This window comes from Electrona antarctica (assembly GCF_951216825.1).
Source record: "Electrona antarctica genome assembly, chromosome: 4".
NCBI lineage: Eukaryota > Metazoa > Chordata > Actinopteri > Myctophiformes > Myctophidae > Electrona > Electrona antarctica.
In genome coordinates, this window is record NC_136809.1 from 22,604,862 (window position 1) to 22,624,306 (window position 19,445).

Genomic DNA, 19,445 nt, shown 5'->3' on the forward strand with positions numbered 1-19,445 from the left:
AATTATGTTTCTGCACTGTCAAATAGTTCTACATCTATTCTAAGATAGCATCTTAAATAAATGTTGTGAAAATGTGTTGAATACAAATAGTTCCAATGACATCTAAATGTAAGGTTGCAAATATGCTTATCGGTGTTGCGGATGAAGGGGTAACTGGAAAAAATTCTATCCCCCCCAAGGGGTACCTGGGCCAAAAAAGTTTGCGAACCCCTGCTCTAGGGAGACAGGTCTGTGCACACTGTGCACACTGAGTCTGTACCTAGTCGAGATTTTTCTTTTAACATGCTAAATGGTAACACAATATGCTGTGTTCCTTGGTGGAAGAGACGCTCACCTCTCCTCACCACCCCTCTGTAGCGCTTTGCAGTTGAGGGCGGTACAGTTCCCAGGCGGTGGTGCCGCTCGTGAGGATGCTGTCAATGGTGCTGTTGAGAAACGCCCTGAGGATGCGGTGGTTATATTCCTCCTGATTTTCTTCAGGCGATTGCTGAGCCTGCACCACGTGTACTGTGGCCCATTTGTGGTTGCTATCCATAGCTACAGATTGCACAAGTAAGGATCGACACAATACATCTCCCTTGTTCCATATACATAATTTCTCTGGCCTTCACCATCATCTCCCACTTCTCCTCCACTCCTTCCTCCCTTTTGCTCACCCCCCATCCCCCCTTAGAGATGGATCAAGGCTACGACCATGTGCAAAGTATGACAGCAACAGGATGCTGCGTTCATGATTTTTTTTTTAAATGTTGTGCAAAATGGGCCACTCCCGCAAAGAATTAAGCCTATCATAGCCAATTGGAACAGAATCTGAAAAAGCTGACCGATACATCTGGATCACATGACTACAGAGATAATGTGTACCGATTTGCATGAGTTTGGGCAGTCTGTAGTTGTAGCAAAAATCTTGTTTTACAGAAATCAGCCTAGTATAGCGTCACCATGTGGCTAATTTAAAAGCTTTGGGGTGGAGGTTCTTCATTGGCCTACTGGGAGTGTAAGTTTCACGCCCCCTGTTTACAGACGGACAGACAGAAAGACGTCGGGCTGGTCGCAATGATAATGTTTTATCTCCGCCAGGCCGAGCGGTCGAAGGCCGGAGATTATGTTTCCACCTCTATCACTTTGTGTCTGTCTGTCTGTGAACAGCTAGTCTCTGATTGGTGTGAAACTTTGCATGCACACTCCCAGTAGTCGAAGGCAGAACCTTGCACAAGAAACGTGTCATTATGTCAGAGAACACTGAAGCCTCATTTTGCATTGACATACACACGCACACGCACACGCACGCACGCACGCACGCACGCACGCACGCACGCACACACACACACACACACACACACACACACACACACACAGGCATGAGGCAGGCATGGAATTGGTGGTGGTGGTGGCACAGTTGATTGAAGGATCTGTGCCCCTCGGACCCTCGTGTCCCAAGCTGGCCCAAAGCCACAGCCCCGTGACCCCATGCGTTAATCCGGGCCTGGACGCTTGTGCTACACTGTGCAGGGGAGCCATAACTCTAAAGCAGAGTGAGAGAGAAAGAGAGAGAAATAGAGCACACACAGGTACGACATCACACAGGGATATAGATATACCGTACTCTATACTATAGAACATCTATAGAACGTCTGGCTCCCCGGTAGACAAAACCGACCATAAAAGGTGAGAAGCCTTGAAATTATTAATTAATTCAATAATTAATTAATTAAATTTAATATTGCATTGATGTGGGAGTAATTTAGATAGTGTAATTGTTGCTTCATGTCAGATTGAACAATTTAATCGGGGGTTGGGTGCGAATAGCAAATACGCTATCTTTACTGCAAATGTTGGCCTGTGAAGTTATAGTATGAAAATACGGAATAGTTCATTTTGTGAATAGAGGGTATGGCATGCATAAAGTGAACGGCAGAAGTGGCAAATCAAGTGGCAAAGTGAGTGACAAAGTGAGTTTAACTTCGTTTAATGTCGTTTAATGCAATCAGATAGGACTTTTCTGTTTGGATGTATGGGATGTCAAGGCCAGAAAGTAGTTTTTTGACACTCCGGGTATGATGATGATGTCACACGCATACCCTCTATACACTGGGAGTTTAGTGATATTATAGGGCTCCAAATGTACTTGGCAGTAGTGCAAGTGATCATTTATGGTTAAAACAAAACTTTTGTATTCTGAAAGTAATCTGTGCTATAGATAGTGTTTGTTCAAGAAAGGGGTCTCCCATTTATCAGCTTCAATTATATAATGTTCCAGTTCCAATTTCACTTGTTTGTCCTGTATCCTGTATGAGTTATCTCTTGACTGGATAAAATTGGTATCCTGACCTGAAAATGCATTTTGTTTACTAAAGATCTGGAGAATCAGGGAGATTCTGAACATTCAATAGCAATTATTGCTATTAGAATATAGAGCTTTTAACAATTATTTTAAAATCAACAGAAATCTACTGCACCTTTAATCTTAAATCGGATTTGGATTGGAGAGATCGCCACGGAATAACAAGAAATGAGAAACATCCAGTTGTGATTTTTATCATGCGTTATTCTCTGCTTTTGTCAGACTTGACAGTTTGGTGGTGTTGGTGTTGTTATTGATTTACTTTGTTGTGGTAGAATAATTTGGTTATAATTAGTGATAATAAGGACATAAATTACTTTTAATTCAATGTAGGCTATTGTTGCCCAATGTAATGTTGTTGTAGTACAGTAACAGTTATGTTATAATATATTAGGAGCCAGTTATGTAATTGCCCCCTAACTCATTAGGCTTTTTAACACTTTAGCCGATCAGGTTATCGACGCGCGTTAACCTGTTGCACAATTTGTGTTCTTAACGTCTTGACGTCACAATCTACAAGCGGAGTTGTAACCAGGCGGCAGCGCTGATATTAAGTAAGGGATAATGAATGTGAACCGGTCACTGTTGAGAAAATAAACCCTGACAGGGTCTTTCATGCTTTAAAGCCTTAGGTCTGCCTTAAGCCTAATTTACATACCTCATATACGTCATATAAGTGTCACTCACGGAAAATAACGTAAAGCGTTGAGCCCACTATACTTTTTTCTTTTCCATCTTCCCCCAGATTTCTCTCAACACACACTCACCCTGCATCAACTGCTCAACATGGAGGTCAACGGCACAACCAACATCCTGGGCTCTGCGTACCTGGCAGTGGAGTACGTAGATGCAGTGTTTCCACCCAACCCATTCCAGCCCCCGCTGAAGCAGGCCTGGGGTTACATGCTGGACAACTACACCAAGTTCCAGATCGCCACCTGGGGGTCGCTCTTTGCTCATGAATTCTTCTACTTTATGTGCTGTCTTCCTGGCTTCTTGTTCCAGTTCCTGCCCTTCATGCAGAAGTACAAGATCCAGCAGGTGTGTGTGTATGTAGGAGAGAGCGACAGAATTACATTTACACCAAATTAAGTTCCATGATCGTGGACGTTTTTCAGACGGTTTATACATTTAGTGGAAGAACGCAACAGTAGAAGTCTCGACCACTGCTGGTGTGAATTCAGCATTAGAGTGTATGCATGTTTGCTAATGATCTAAACTGAATTGCATTCCTCTGTGTGTGTGTGGGTGTGTGTGTGTGTGTGTGTGTGTGTGTGTGTGTGTGTGTGTGTGTGTGTGTGTGTGTGTGTGTGTGTGTGTGTGTGTGTGCGAGTGTGCGTGCGTGCGTGCGTGTGTGTGTGTGTGTGTGTGTGTGTGTGTGTGTGTGTGTGTGTGTGTGTGTGTGTGTGTGTGTGTGTGTGTGTGTGTGTTGTATGCCTATATGCAGGACAAGCCTGAGACTTTGGAGAATCAATGGAAGTGTTTTAAGATATTGATGTATAACCATTTCTGCATCCAGCTGTTTCTCATCTCTGGAACGTACTATTTCACAGAGTTCTTCAACATCCCCTACGAGTGGGACTCCATGCCCCGCTGGTCAGTGGCAATAATACTATGTCTTATGTCTTATGTAACATATAATACAGTTCACATCAGAGTTGTGACCGTGCTACAATGCAGTACACAATGTCAACCATTGAGACTCTCTCTCTCTCTCTCTCTCTCTCTATCTCTCTATCTCTCTCTCTCTCCAGGCCCTACGTGGTAGCTCAGTGTTTTGCCAGTGCTGTGGTAGAGGACACCTGGCATTACTTCTTTCATCGAGCGCTGCACCACCGTTGCATTTACAAATACATCCACAAGGTCCACCACGACTTTACTGTGAGTATAACACACAGTAAAGTATGCATGTCATGAGTTCGTAGATCCGCTATTTGCTTGACATCGCACAACCAAGTATAATTCAAGCGTTGGAATCCAATATACATACCACAACTCACACTACACAAGCAAAACAACTGCACACACAAACATCCGATTCTCATCATGTGTCTGCTTCTCCTGTCCTCCAGGCTCCATTTGGCATGCAGGCCGAGTATGCGCACCCGGCCGAGACTGTGATCCTTGGAGCCGGCTTCTTCATTGGTATCCTACTATTCTGTAACCACGTGATACTGCTGTGGGCCTGGCTCGCATTCCGTCTCCTGGAGACCATCGACGTTCACAGGTGAAAGATGTGAAAGAAATCCTTTCTTCTTAGTTGATTGCCTGAACAGACATTAATTTGACTTAACCTACGGTAGTTTAGCTGAATCCACCACATGAGGGTGAGAGAAGTCAGCATTTCAATAATGAAATTAATATTTCTACATGATCGCTACAAAAGTTCGTATTTTGAATGCTGACATGATGATGCATTCTTAAATATTTCTAATACTGTTTTAAGCTACAGTAGCTGTATTTGTATCAGAGTCTACATGTTTAAAGTTTCCTCATTGTTGTGGAGATAGTAGCATGGCTGGAAGGTATACTTGTAGGGAGGAACTGACAGGTCAACAAGGGTCTAAGGTCCATGAGGCAGCTTAAACCCTGGCATTACATCTGCATAAAGTTGTCATATCATTAGCTCCCTGATTGTGTGCCACAGAATATCGGCTACTGTAGGACAGCACAATGATGACTGAAATTTAATAAACCCCCTAACCTCCAAAGTGTAGCTCCTATCCACTTTCCGCTTTGGAGATCAATACAATTCACCCTATCCTATCCGCTGGAATAGGGTGACCTTTACAATCGCCAAAGGGGAAACTGGTTTTCAGCCATAGACAAAATGGCGGATGCTGCTGCAATACATATAATAAAAAAATCACACCTGTGTGAAGTGAGGGCCTTATCATCATACATCATCTCTTTCTGGCCTGTTCTGACATCACAACACTCCATATTTGGACATGCCTGACACAGAACCTTATAGGAATAAAAGGACACAGAAAGACATACACAGATATCTCCATATATGGCCATAAAATGGACACAGACAGATGGGTGGAACGGGTACTCTGACACGGGTACACGGGTATTGCATAGCCGGGTCGGGCATGGATCTCCAACTTCCATCGTTACCGACTCGGTGCTCTACAGCCGGGCACTGGTCTAGTACAATAAATATTACACTAGGTAGAATTTCATTTCATAGTTACATTGAAACATTAAAGGGCCATTGAGGGCCAAAGTGTGCACTCAATAAGTTACTGTATATATACTGTAACTGTATATGTCTCCTATATAAAGTTCATGTTGCACATCTGTCTGTCTGTGGTGGGCATGCAGATATATGGACTGGGAAGAGGTGACGGGTTGTCAATGCAATTACACCGGTTGGCAACAGCGGACAGGCTGATAATGCACCACATTATCAGCCTGAATATGGACATGCCCGACATGGAGATCCCTGCTGTCAGTACAAATCAACATTATTTGGAAACAGTTTGAATGCCCATGCTGCTACACCCGTTTGAATGCCCATGCTGCTACACCCGTTTGCTGACTGACATCTGCAAATCAACGTGTTATAGGCCAGGGATTCTCAACGTTTTTGGCTGGGGACCCCCGAAATGCTTTGGCCATGTCTCGCGACCCCCACCCCCCTCCCCAGCACCAATACAAATTGACCGCTACAATAACCTTAATAATAGAGAAAATACATCATAAATAAATACTGAAATCAGATAAAATCATTAAGGAAAGTGTATGCATGCACTTTGTACTATGTAAACTCTAAATATCCATTTTCCAGCCATTCAGTTGAAAAAAGCCCTGTTATAGGCAACGGTTAAGTCACAATTTGCTGGTGCATACCTGATGTCACAATGCTGACATGACTGTTCTCATGAAATGCTGGGTACCGAAACCTGAACATGCTGATCAGCATGATAACCCCAGAAATGCAAACTGAAAACCTTGGTTGTCATCGGCGCATGCACCTGACACACTGATTGATGCGTCAGAACAATAATCCCAACAATGAAAGGCAAGCCACGTCTCTGCTTGTCAGAAGAATTAAATAACTGGAACTATTATTGTACGTTATAGTTTACTCTACTGCAACATGTTACTTATAGTGATTAGGGATGTCCCGATCACGTTGTTTTTGCTCCCGATCCGATTCCGATCATTTGATTTTGAGACATACCGAATTACAGATACCGATCTTTCCCGATCCGATCTTTATATTTTTATATAACACTTATGCCATATCACAATAGCAAATATCCTAATGTATGTCACTCTAGTGTAGTCTGTTGTGTTGCCTTTCAATTATTGAAAGGCAAAATGTGACTATACTTTTATTAGAATGACTGTCATTGTAGGGTTTTTTTCTTGAAAGCATGAAATCATAGCAAAATAATGTTGTATTGGTTAATTAGAGTGAATACAGTTCTACAGCTTATAGAACTGAAGTCAAGTTAAAACTCTTAAAGAGTATCTCTCTCATTCAGAGATGCATAGCGGGGGTTGCATTAGTCTATGTTTGATGATCTCTGACTAGGACCAGAAGAAAAACAACTAGCATAAACACAACAGTTTTTACAAAATGTCATTGCTTATACATCTTTCTTTAAGATTTACATTAGACAATTAAAAATCCGAACTTTTCTCCCCGATTCCGATCTTTTGAAAATCATGTGATCAGAGCCAATTTCTGATCACCCGATCCGATCGGGACAACCCTAATAGTGATGTTTAACTTGGGTTCTTATTGGTTTCTCCTGTGCACCATGAAAGGGGGAATGTGGAATAGTTTCAATCTGTCACAAAATCACACTGTTACTTAGTTTTCGAAAAGTGAAACAAATATCAGTAGGAAACTGTCCTCTCATCACAGAATCTGACTGGTCACAGGATTCTGGACTCATTGTTTTACCATATGTGGTCATTCCCTTGCTCCCCTGGTTACAGGAGCAACTGATAATTGTAGCTAACCCCACCTTCTACCAAAGTTCAACATCACCGTAAAAGAATTATAGAAATGGTTAAATAGCTAATCCCTACATTTCCATCCCCCCTCGTCCACCTCGCTCAATACAAACCTGTAAATCTTTGTCTCTTTTTCCCTGTCTCTCTCTCTATCTATCTTTCAGTGGTTATGACATTCCTCTCAATCCTCTCTACCTCATCCCTTTCTACACTGGCTCTCGCTTCCATGACTTCCACCACATGAACGGTACAGGGAACTACGCCTCCTGTTTCACCTGGTGGGACAAGCTGTTCAAGACAGACATCCAGTACAACAAACACTCGCTCCCACAGGAGGACAAGAAGGAGGAGTAAAACACACAGGCACACACGCACGCACGCACGCACGCACACTCTTCTGGACTGGACATTGTCAGGATCAATGTAGTGGTTTTTGGCATGGTGTTAGGTATGGGTATAAGATTCAATGTTATGTTACTATTCATTATGCTAAATAACTACTAACTACCACAATTCTAAAACTAGTTACCCAGTTCATAATTGTTATCATTTTTTAAATCCCAGTTTAGAGGTATTTTAAGCTCCCGCCAGCCACCGTGGATGCCATCTTGAAATCTTTGCCTTTCCAGAAGTTATTCTTTTCCTACATTTTAGTATGTTATTTTAGCATACCCAAAAGTAACAGGATCTGTTGAAAAATCTATCAATTATTTGGGGTTTCAACCATATACTGACCTATATTGGATTAATTGAAAACTGACCACTAGGAGGGCGAGCCCAACTCGTTTGCGATTGTTTTTTAAATCCTTATACCTAACACCTTGCCAAAAATCTAAAACTAGTCACCAAGTGCATGAACTTAACAAATTCCCTCCCAGCTACTTGGATTTCTGTGCCTTGTTGTCTTAAATAAGTCTGCTGTCTGCTTCTCTCCACGGCTTTTGGCTGAATGAAACCCTGTAGAGCACATCTATCGCTTTGCTTTGTCCTCGAATGAAGTAAGCTGTAAGCCATGATGGTGTGAAATGCCTCCGTTTACCTCTGGGCCCATTTTCTGTAAGATAAATGAGCTGAATGATTCCATAAAGTACTGTGTCTGTGTGTGATTTGAAATGATTTAAACGTGCTGATTTGTGATGAGCAAATGTTTTATATTTATAAGAAAAAGTCATCAAAACACTCTGCTGGAATAAATACAAACCTAAACAGACTGTGTGTTTGTAGAGTTCGGCCTACAGGAAATACTTTATACTGTACACAACAAATGGGGAATCTATACAAGTTAATTACAAATTTCAATGCAGTTTGTTTCATTTTGTTTTCCCTATCTTGTTCTTATTCTTTTGGCTATGTCCTTGTTCAGGGGGCTCTGTGTACAGTAATAGCCTCAAGGAAAAAACTATCTCTGAACCTAGAGCCAGCTGGCCTTTGAGACACCTCAAGCGCTTTAATACCAGACTGCATTGTTACAAATAATCAGTTTCCAGGGTGGTGCCTGTCTTTTGTAATCCTTTTTGTTCTCCTCAAACACCTGCTGCCGGAACAGTCCAGCAGCGACTGGATGGAGCACCCCGTGGAGCTCCCTGTAGAGGTCTGCCACATACTCTATGTGCAGTATGTCAATGAACTCCTCTACATGCTTGGTCTACTAACTTGCCACCTGTCTCACATGCTACAACACTGTAGCATGGGTGGGTGGGCTGTCTCTGTGTCTCCTGCTATTTCCTATTCTTTGTTATTTGTTTCCTTGTCTTACTCAAGCAGTGTTCAAGCCATGGCCACCTCTTGATCCTCTGGTCTCTGTTACAGAGTGGAGATCTTCTGGTCTCTCCTTGGCCTCCAACCTCTTGCACTGTGGCGGTCTCTGGTCTTTCCTATTCGTTGCTTCCTCTCGTCTTCCTCTTCCTTGAAAGCCTGTTTTTTTCATCTGCCAAAAGAGTCTTGATGAAGCACAGCTGGTATCGGAGATATCTATTCTCCTCTGTGATGTGCTGTTGTTTCAGGACAGTGTTCAACTCAGTTTTCTCTAAGAACCTCTCAACTTTGTCCTCTTCCAGGATCTTTTCCTATTTGCTTTGCCAATAATCAAGTTCCTCTTTCCAGGCTTCATCTTTCTCAAACAGCAATTAAGCTCTGTGTCTCCTCTGTCTGAATGGAAAGTATATTTTACAGGGTGGCAATCTCCCTGTCTTTCACGTTGTTTGCTCCCTCATATTCCTTAAGCTTTGCCACGGATGGCATCTGATTCCTTCAAGTCTCCCCATGTCTTCTGCTCTGTGTAACAAGCAGTCCAAGCAGTTCTGTTTCTGTCCTCTGCTGAGCTGCTGGTTGACTTTGATAGTGTGGTCATCTCATATTGAGGTCATATTGTGAACACAAAGTCAGTGGGGATTCGGATGGATAATATAACTTCAGACAGATGAAGAAACGTGTCGGGTTTGTATATGTAGGCCTACTGCTGATTTGACTACTACTGAAAACTGGGAATCTGGGTTGGGGTCACATGGGGTCATTCATTGATTGATTGAATACCTTTATTGACATATTTTAAAAGTACATAGTCCAAATGGATAACTAGGCCTATATCTTATTTTAAACATTCAACACCGTAACCTAGCCTACAAACAACAGCTGAAGTGTAATTAATTGTTGCCAAATTGCCATATTCACAATCACAAGGCTGCTCATGAAAGAACAGTAGCCACGGTCCATAGTTCATGTTCCACACACTACTATATGATGAGACGTGCACACATTTATTTACACAGTGCTGCTGGGCAGAATAGCTCTCCATCCAATGTGGTAATTTTATTTTAATGAGTGATATGGAAATATGGTTCTTCTATGACATGCTCAGTTCACTGTACTGTCTAGGCCACACCTCTAAAGCAGAGAGAGAGGGAGGGAGGGAGGGAGGGGGAGAGAGAGAGAGAGAGAGAGAGAGGAGCGCACACACCACACAGGTACGTAGCCTACGACATCACACAGAGGGAGAGAAAGGGAAAGAGAGGGGTATTTATAGCTTACAGAGCGGAGCTGCAGTAGAGAGATAAGGCTTGGGACCGAGCCGTATTCAGGGCTTTAGAGGAGAGAGGAGGACAACATTATCCAACATGAACCGCTTCGTGTCGTTGGTTTTCCTGGGGACTCTGGCCGCCTTGGCCACCATCACCACCACCCCGGTCAGTGCAGCGGCCGCCCCCGCCGCGCTGGACGACAGAGACATCTCCTTCGAGTATCACCGCTACGAGGAGCTCCGCAAGGCGCTGGTGTCCGTGTGGCTGCAGTGTCCGTCCATCAGCCGCATCTACACGGTGGGGGAGAGTGTGGAGGGCCGCGAGCTGCTCGTCCTGGAGATGTCCGACAACCCCGGAACGCACGAGCCCGGTGGGTCAGCCTTTACGCATGCACAGACTTAATACATCTAATTGAATATTAATTATTATTATACTGCTGTAATTTAACACACAGTGAATACATGATACCATGGTGAAAATGAAACATCAAACATGCCCCATGTTTATTCACGTGTAGCCTACCGGATAATTAGCCTGCCTAAATGAAAAGGATGGGGAAAAGATTTAGATTCCATGTAGACCTATTCCACAAACATGACACGAATATGCTCTTTTTTGAATAGCATAGGCTACATCTCAGCCCCGTCCATCCCGGTCTTCTCGTATTAACGATTGCAGACCACTAGCGCGCATTTAGTTGACAACAGACATCACGCACACATACTGATAGGGTGTGTGTGTGTGTGTGTGTGGGGGGGGGGGGGGGGGGGGTCCATCCATCCATCCACCCACCCATCATTCCATCCATCCGCAGAAACAATGATGCGATGGTGGTTTCTTGTTGTTTTCAGCTGAAAGGGGAGCGCAGGTGTTTCGTGTTGTCTGCAGTATCAGTGACCAGAAGGCTTCACTTCAGAAATATGCAATCTCTAGATAAGATAAGACAGAGAGAAGCCGCCATTTTGCTCGGTGATAAGAATCGTTATCAAGTCGTGATGCTGAAAGAACACACACCCTCCAGGCAAATGGAACCTGCACGCAGATGCACGGGTTCTAGCTTGTGGGCTTGTTTTATTTGGTCACATCAGGTCAGATAGTTCCGGACAAAGCTGTCACAATGCAGCAAATCTCACAGTGGGGGGGTTGAGATGTTTGAGTAGCCTAATGGGGTGTGTGTGTGTGTGTGTGTGTGTGTGTGTGTGTGTGTGTGTGTGTGTGTGCGCGCGCGTGCGTGAGCTCTGAACTAAAGCACTTTTTAGCTGAATGCTAAAAGATAAGTGGTTCGGATGACAGGGCAGACATGGTTGACAGGCAGCTGTCCTCAAAGATCTTGATCATGCTCAGAGATCAGACCTGCACCTTAATTAAATTATTTGGACAGGTGTGTGACTAAGCACACTCTGCTTTGCAGTTTAGTTTTTCCATGAGTCAGTAGGCCTGAGGCAGACGATGTGGTTTGACTTAGGTAGTTATAGCCAATTAATTCACCATCATTGGGCCCTGCTGTTTCCCATTCATCCTCACAGCATGGCACTGATGGCAGTGTTACAGTTGACAAAACTGGATTTATGACTGCATGGTTTGTTGACAATCCTTTCATCAAGTGTCATTTCATGAATTATAAATTAGCCTAGGTTTAGTAATGCTTTAATAATTTTGTTGTTGATAACATATGTAACGTTATCTTTATCTACTACCTGCAGGAAAATTACACGTTATGCCAATATCCAAAAGACCTACATGTTGCTGCATAAGTTGCATGCTATCAAATTGGAGTGATATCCTACTGTAGGTCAGCCCTCCTGCATAGAAGATGCAGTGCTTCAAACTAACAAAAGTTGGGCCTGTTCAGATATCAGAGCCTCGGAGACGTTAATATGCAAACTATAGACTACGTAATTTATAGTCGCCACCCGGTGAGATGAACAGGGGTGCTGGCAGGATGGCCAATGCCCTTTTCCTCGTAGTGCTAATGAGGCTTTTTTTTTTTTTTAAAACATAATAAACCACATCTGCCTAGTGAGGAAACACAAGAGGGACAATAAAAGCCTGAGAACTACTACTTCTGTGCCGTATCCCTTCAAATTGGCTATAGCCCTTTTGAGGGGCACTAGAAGGTCTAGATAGGTCTTATATAGCCTGATCAGCTGTGGTCTGACGTAATGTCTGACGTAATGAAATCACACCCGGGTGAACTGGGTGACCGTAGCAACCATGCTCATTTTTTGAGCACAGACAGACAGACACGTAAACTAACAAAGCCAGTCGTAGGAGTGGTTTACACCACTCAAAAAGGAAAAACAAAACAAAATCTCAGCCTATAGGAAAGTAGTCCCTCTTTCAACAGTCATCACCGGAAAGCATTAACAGCAGGTTTTTACATCCTTGTCTCCCTGTTTGAACCTGGGGTCAGTGCCTGTGCTGTAGCTTATGGTCAGCACGCTGCATTGTTATACAATCTTCAAAGTGACAAGGAATGACAATGATCCTAAAAATGTAAATGTGGTTCCAGAATGTTTTGTCTTTGTCTCGAGTCGACACTCTGGTCTTAGGCCTTTTGCTTTCAGTTATTTGCAAACAAACTGTAACGTAGACATAGGAGGACGTGAACTGAAAATAAGATTATTACACACTGTAGATAGGCCTATCACAATTATTACATAATTATCTAATCGCAATTATTTGAGGTAATCGCACTTATTTTGCATAATCATCATAATCGTTTCCATGTTGAAAAATGTTCATACATTTTCCAAAAATAGTATTTTTACGTCTAGCCGTATTTTCAATCAACTCTCTTTCAGTTCAATCAACTCTCTTTCTCTCTCTCTCTCTCTCTCTCTCTCTCTCTCGCTCGCTCTCTCTCTCTCCCCCCCTTCTCTCCCTCCCTCCCTCTCATATGAGAAAAAAACAAGAACAATTGATTATAAGGCAGGGAAGCCAATAATTAGTTCTGTAAAATGACTATTTTGGAATGCACCTTTTTCAGTTTTGTGTTACAGACAAGACATGTCTAACTTGTTTTTCAGTAGTACCTTATTTGTGGAATGCACTTTTTCAGTTAGTTAGTTACATTACATGTCTGACTAACCTTTTTCAGAGTACCTTTGTTTTGTTTTTTGTTGCTGTGAGGAATTCACATTTAGTTTATGTTTACTAGTATTTCATTTGAATCCTTATGCACTGCAGAGATTTACAGGCCTTTATTTTTATATGGCAGATGTTTACATCTTACAATGTTACTTACTTATGTTTACAGGTTAGCTATTGACAGGTTGTCAAATAGTAAACTTTGTTTAATACTTTGATCATTTATTTTGGCAAATGTTTGATAGTCTTGCTGTCCTAATGCCAAGTAATAGTTGTTTCCATTTCTTTATGACCAAGACCACAACAAAGCACAAAGACCTTTTGGTTTTAGTTCAGTCATTGTTCAGGGAAACACAATGTGAGTCACATTGATTGATTGACTCAATTATTTATTTGGAAAAATAAATAGTCACTTTATTTGAAGTGTCAAAACTGTTATCGGGTATCGGTCTTGATGAGCCGTAAGTTATCGATATCGGTATCGGTTTAAAAAAATCAATATCGTGCACCCCTAGTAAAAAGTACAAATATTAAATATGTCGGTAATTTATTTGTATATTTAAGTTATTTTTCATATCTGCCCTCCCTGTGCACATTTGTATTATGCAGCCTAAAAGGCAAACGGAAATTAAGTTTGTATTCATATGTTCCAATGTTCAATGCCAGAAACGTGATCGCAATTCAATCGTTAATTGCAATTATTTGTGTACCAATTAATCGTCAACTTAAATTTGTAAAAGTGACAGCCCTAACTTCATGTAGCATGTGCATGAAACAGTGAGATTCCGGGAAATGTCTGATTTAGTGGAAGAATAGAGCAAAATAGAATTAAAATTCATCATCCACACGTGTGGGAATGTGCCGTGGTTTTGCTGTGGTAGAATGAATAGAATAGCATAAAAACATTATTGTCCACACGTGTGGAAATGTGCCTCTGGCTCTTCACTGTGGTACAATTAAATCAAAAACAGGCGAGGTACAATAAATACACAATCAAACACCTCCCACACGCAAGTACAGCAGGCCAAGTTTCTAACAGTACAATAAGTCAGCACTTAGGATTTGCCTGTTTTACATTTAGCTTTTGAGATGGTCAGCGTTCTCAGGCCTTTGGTTTAAAAGTGACCTAAGAAGCACCTGCTTAGTGTTCTGGTTGTCTCTCTATTGTTTAAAACATCTTTTGAATGTTTTGAGCTGCCATAGTATCTATTAGAATCTAGATCATGAGGTTTTCAAATTATTAGACACCCAAATTGACTTTCACTATACTGTAGGTTACTTATGGACCCACATTTCAATTGGTTCTGTCCTAGGGATACTGATTTGAACAGATTATTTGTGTATACATACATGTTAAATACAAACAAATTCATAATGGTGATATTGGAATCGTTAGAATTGTTAGAATCATTTTTCATATATTTGTATATTGTAATCATTTAAAGTAAGTACATTTAATTATAGTAACTTTAAACTACTCATTTGGCTTGGGACTCCTTGAATCTGGGGTCTTGGGTGTCTCAGGACCCCACTTTGAAAACCAGATTACATGTTTTCATTCCAGTTACATGTCAGGAAAATGTATGTAAAAGCATGTAATGCCTATAGATGAATATTACATCCTGCACCTGAATGCATGCTGTTTGGTGTGTTTCATGTCCATGTGCACATACTGTAGAATTATGTTAGGGTCAGGACACAATTAGGCTTGCAGTGGTGAACATTAATGCCTGTGTGATGAGCATTGTGCGCAAGTCCTCCGCCTTAAACACAAGTTTTGTGTTTACATCTGACATGGTGACCGCCCGTGTGTACGTACCGAATAAGCCTGTAATCGTCTGGTGGGCGTACGCAAGCATGAGTCACGGTAGCAGAGTGGAGTCCTTATTACTACCAGATGAGTTTCCAAAGGTCCAGCCTCCGTCACCGGGGGCAACCTCCCTTTCCTCCCCCTCCACGATGCACCCTCCCTGCTCTCTCTCTCCCCTCACCTCTGTCAAACAAAAAACATGCAGGGAGAGAAGGAAAGAGGGGGTTTAACACAGAACCAGAAACGCACAAAGAGGAAAGAGTGCCATACCCAAAACAAATGCTGTCTATGTATGTCGGAAATGCCAATACCACAGCACCTCAAAGGCCCTAAAAACAAGGCTCCAGACTTCCCAAAACAAACTGGTCAGGCTACTACTTGGCCTCACTCCCCGAACCCACCTCACCCCTGCCCACTTTGACAGGCTGGAATGGCTTAGGGTTGACGACAGAGTACAGCATCTTGCAATGGGTCTGGTCCACAAGATTCGATACACCACCAAGATACCCATGTACCTGTCTAAATACTTCCTTAATGTCAACGAAGTCCACACCCACAACACCAGAGGGAGTTCAACAAACCATGTGCAACCCAGATTTCGGCACAAACAAGGGATTAAATTAATTTCGCTCCTATGCCACCAAAATGTGGAATGCCCTATACCAGCAGTCATTAAGACATGCAAATCCATTGACTCCTTCAAAACCGCTCTCAAAGGGCACCTACGGACGACTGCAATTCGAAACTGGCCCCCATAAAATCTGAATCCCCCACCCACTCCTTTTTCCCCTCACTGTATATGTTTTTTTTCCCCCTTATTACCCCCTCTATGATGATTTCCAGTTGACAGTTGACAGTTTTTGTATTGAATTGTGCTTGAAATGTACTGTAATTCTGCAAACTGTTAATAAATACTTCAATCAATCAATCAATCAATCAATCAAAATATGCAAATCGTCAGAAAATATATTCTAAGTGGCCAAAATATTTATTGTGTAAATATATTTGCCTGGAAACGTGAATGTGAAATAGAATTTATTTTCTTGTTATGCTACACTTTTTAGGTGGCCTGCAGACATTTCATATTATCCAACTAACTTACAGTAGGTGAACCGGAAACAGCGGTTGCTGGGGCAACAGATCGGCTTAGTGCAGTGATCTCGGCAGTGATTGACTGTCTGGCTGTGGTCGCGGGTGGAGGGACCGGTTGTCCTGAGCTCGTGCATCTGTCAGTAAGCAGCCGCCATCTGCCACAGCACTGCGCCTGCGTTGCATTATAGCCAAGAGTGTAAACACAAGCATTGCCTACCAGCATAATGGAATAGACTATAGAGAATAGAGAATACAGGGTTCTCTCTTAATCATAATCTAAAAAATAATAAATAAATCCACATTTAGAAATCTAGTATTTTCATTTAACAAAATGTCATACAATGTCGAAAACTGAAGGTTATGCAATAACCGTGGTTATTTAATCAGCAATTTGCGAAGACTACGCATTTGAGGGCATCTCTGCAAATTAAGCTGAGTTAAAATAACTACAATAACACCCTTTTAGGATGTGTTGCTTTTAATAAATTACTCCTGACCTAAGAGCCTGAGGCATACAGTTAGACATAAGAAAACAGAAAACAGTTCTTGAACAATTTTACTTTTTTTGTTTTCAGTTTTCATCCATGGTAACCTGGTAGCATAACATGTGACTTACCACACACGCACGCACGTACGCATGCACGCACACACGCACACACTAAAAGTGTTTTTTTTAGCTCGTAGTGATGTTATGACTCTTTTGGTGCTACAGAAGAATCACTGAAGAACCACCTTTTTTGTGCATAATAAAGGGTCCATCTGCCTTTGGCATTTGGTCAAAACAAAACAAAAGTCATGCAGTTAATCTCGCTGTGGTTTTGAGACTAAAGGGAATCAGTATATGAAAAAATAAGCACTGCTACTGGGGTTCTGGAATAGATCCCTCGACTCTCCGAGTCTGGAAAACGTTCAAGGCCTCTGCTTTGGGGTAAATCAGTGTCTCACAGCAGTAGGCTGTCTCTGTTCTAGTGGTGCAGACATGCTGTGTGCATGAGGCAGACCCCCTTCATGTATTATACTTTATGAGGCTGTCGTAATATACTGCAGTAGTGGCATCGGACTACAGAGGGGGGAGTGTGTCTGTGTAATAATCCTGCTGTTAATGCACTTACACAGTCACAGCATGGCTGGACAGAGGCATACAACATGATATCTGGTCATAATGTACGACATGTGGAGTTTATGAAAACGTGGTTATTATGTTGAGAACAGAGATATTATAAGGGAAGAGAACATTACAGAATAGAATACAACCGATCTGATCTGATAGGGAAGAGCCAGTATAGAATATCATATAATAGAATTATCATCATGGGAACCAACACACGGGCACCGAGGATGTCCCACTTTAACATACATGCACTCAAGAAAGACGCAGGAGCGCAAACAAAGCACCAACGAGCTGGCCAGATGTACGGAGAACCGGGATGACCGGAAGCGATGACGGAGGGCTCGTCTGAGGATGACCTCGAGAGATATCTGATAGGGAAGAGCCCAGTATAAGAATAGAATGCTCTCATCTCATATGAACAAGCCCAGTATGCTGTATACGGTCGAATAGAACAGACAAATCTGCCACCAGAAAAAAACACCATGCAGGCAGAGAAGACAGAAGATGACAAGAACAGGGATGACGAGTGAGTCAGAGAGAGAGAGAGAGAGAGAGAGAGAGGAAAGGATAGAGGGAGAGGAGGAAATAGGAGACAGATAGCAGTGACTGAGAAGACAGGCGAGGGGCTGTGGGAATAAGGGAGAAAACTGAGGGGATGAATGGGAGTGTGTGTGTGTGTGTGGGGGTGGGGGTGGGGGGGTGAGAGCAAAAGCATCAGTTGGGGGTCATCTATTATACATCACAGACACACACCCACGTGTCCCCCACCCCCTTCCATCCATCCTTCCGCCTCTTGCCTCTTCCTCCTCCATTTTCCACTGCTCTCTCCCTCTTCTCGCTGTCGCTCCCTTGTCCCCTCTTCGTCCCCTCGTCCTGGGCCTCGTCTTCACTCTGTGCCTGAGTGCGTCACGCCGTCGGGGGTTCAGCCTTATGCTGCGTTCACATGGGCAGATGCAAAGATACAGTCTACAATTCATTTTCAATGGAAGCCATGCAACGTGAAGCTACCACGCAAATCCGACATTTGTAGCTGCTCCAAAAGATACAATGATACAAAGCTACAAAAAATGCAGATCTGCAAACTCACAATGCGTCAAAGTGCGATGCATTGTGAGGTGGTAGATTAGCTCTTTTTTGGTGTTATTCAGAATCATTCATATTCATGTCCAACCACAACATCTCTGTGGCCCTCATTAGCAATTCATTCTTTCTCATTAGGAGTCAGAGCTGCTTTGATGTTATTTGTGTATTTGTGTGATTATACATGGCTCAACTCTGTGTGTGTGTGTGTGTGTGTGTGTGTGTGTGTGTGTGTGTGTGTGTGTGTGTGTGTGTGTGTGTGTGTGTGTGTGTGTGTGTGTGTGTGTGTTTGTTGTATTTTTGTGCAGTGCAGTTTGAGTTGACTGCTGAAAGAGTCAGTTTTCCATTTGCACAATGATAAGATCTCTTCCATGAATTGCTTTTCTTTTCGTGATCGCGTGTCTGTATATTATTGTGTGGTTTTCTGTATGTCTGTGTATGGTCGTGCACACGCACAGACGCTTGTGTGTTCTATACCCTTGTGAATTAGAAACTGTAGCATACGCCATTAGTTTATATTACAACGTTTACAGTCATTAAGAACACAGTGTTTGTAATATGAGTCACCGACTGGAGTGTGTGTGTGTGTGTGTGTGTGTGTGTGTGTGTGTGTGTCAGTCTTGCATGCATGAATCTAGGCTAGTGTAATGCAGCGGAAGAGATAAGAGAGAGTGAGAGACAAAGATTGTGATTACAGGAGTCTCTTTTGACTTAATTAGTCTCCCTATGCACCTGCATGTGTCAGAGTTGCCACGACAACTGAGCTCTTTGGGTCCCTAGTGTCATTACAGTGACGGTGCTCTTTAGCCCGTCCCCTAGGAAACAGTATTGATGACTAAATGGTTCTGATTGATGACTCAGCGAAATGACACATCCCTCTCTGACACACAGACCATATGTTGTATATTTACATTGGAAGCTGGA

At 42.6% G+C, this 19,445-nt stretch overlaps 2 protein-coding genes across 2 annotated transcripts in view; both read left to right on the forward strand.

Moving 5' to 3' along the window:
* Window positions 1-3,130: 3,130 nt before the first annotated feature.
* LOC306921224 (methylsterol monooxygenase 1-like) lies at window positions 3,131-7,675 on the forward strand (the record flags this gene model as incomplete). The annotated part of the gene is made up of 5 exons (XM_079498335.1): window positions 3,131-3,385; window positions 3,792-3,940; window positions 4,099-4,225; window positions 4,417-4,571; window positions 7,486-7,675. The coding sequence occupies 5 exons, from the start codon at window positions 3,131-3,133 to the stop codon at window positions 7,673-7,675; spliced, it is 876 nt and encodes a 291-aa protein (XP_079354461.1).
* A 2,615-nt stretch (window positions 7,676-10,290) lies between these two features.
* The window catches only part of cpe (carboxypeptidase E), a 29,977-nt gene continuing 20,822 nt past the window's right edge, over window positions 10,291-19,445 (forward strand). The window contains exon 1 of the mRNA XM_079498968.1: window positions 10,291-10,708. Coding sequence (XP_079355094.1) covers window positions 10,435-10,708 — 274 coding nt within the window. The 5' untranslated portion in view covers window positions 10,291-10,434. The remainder of the gene's footprint in view (window positions 10,709-19,445) is intronic.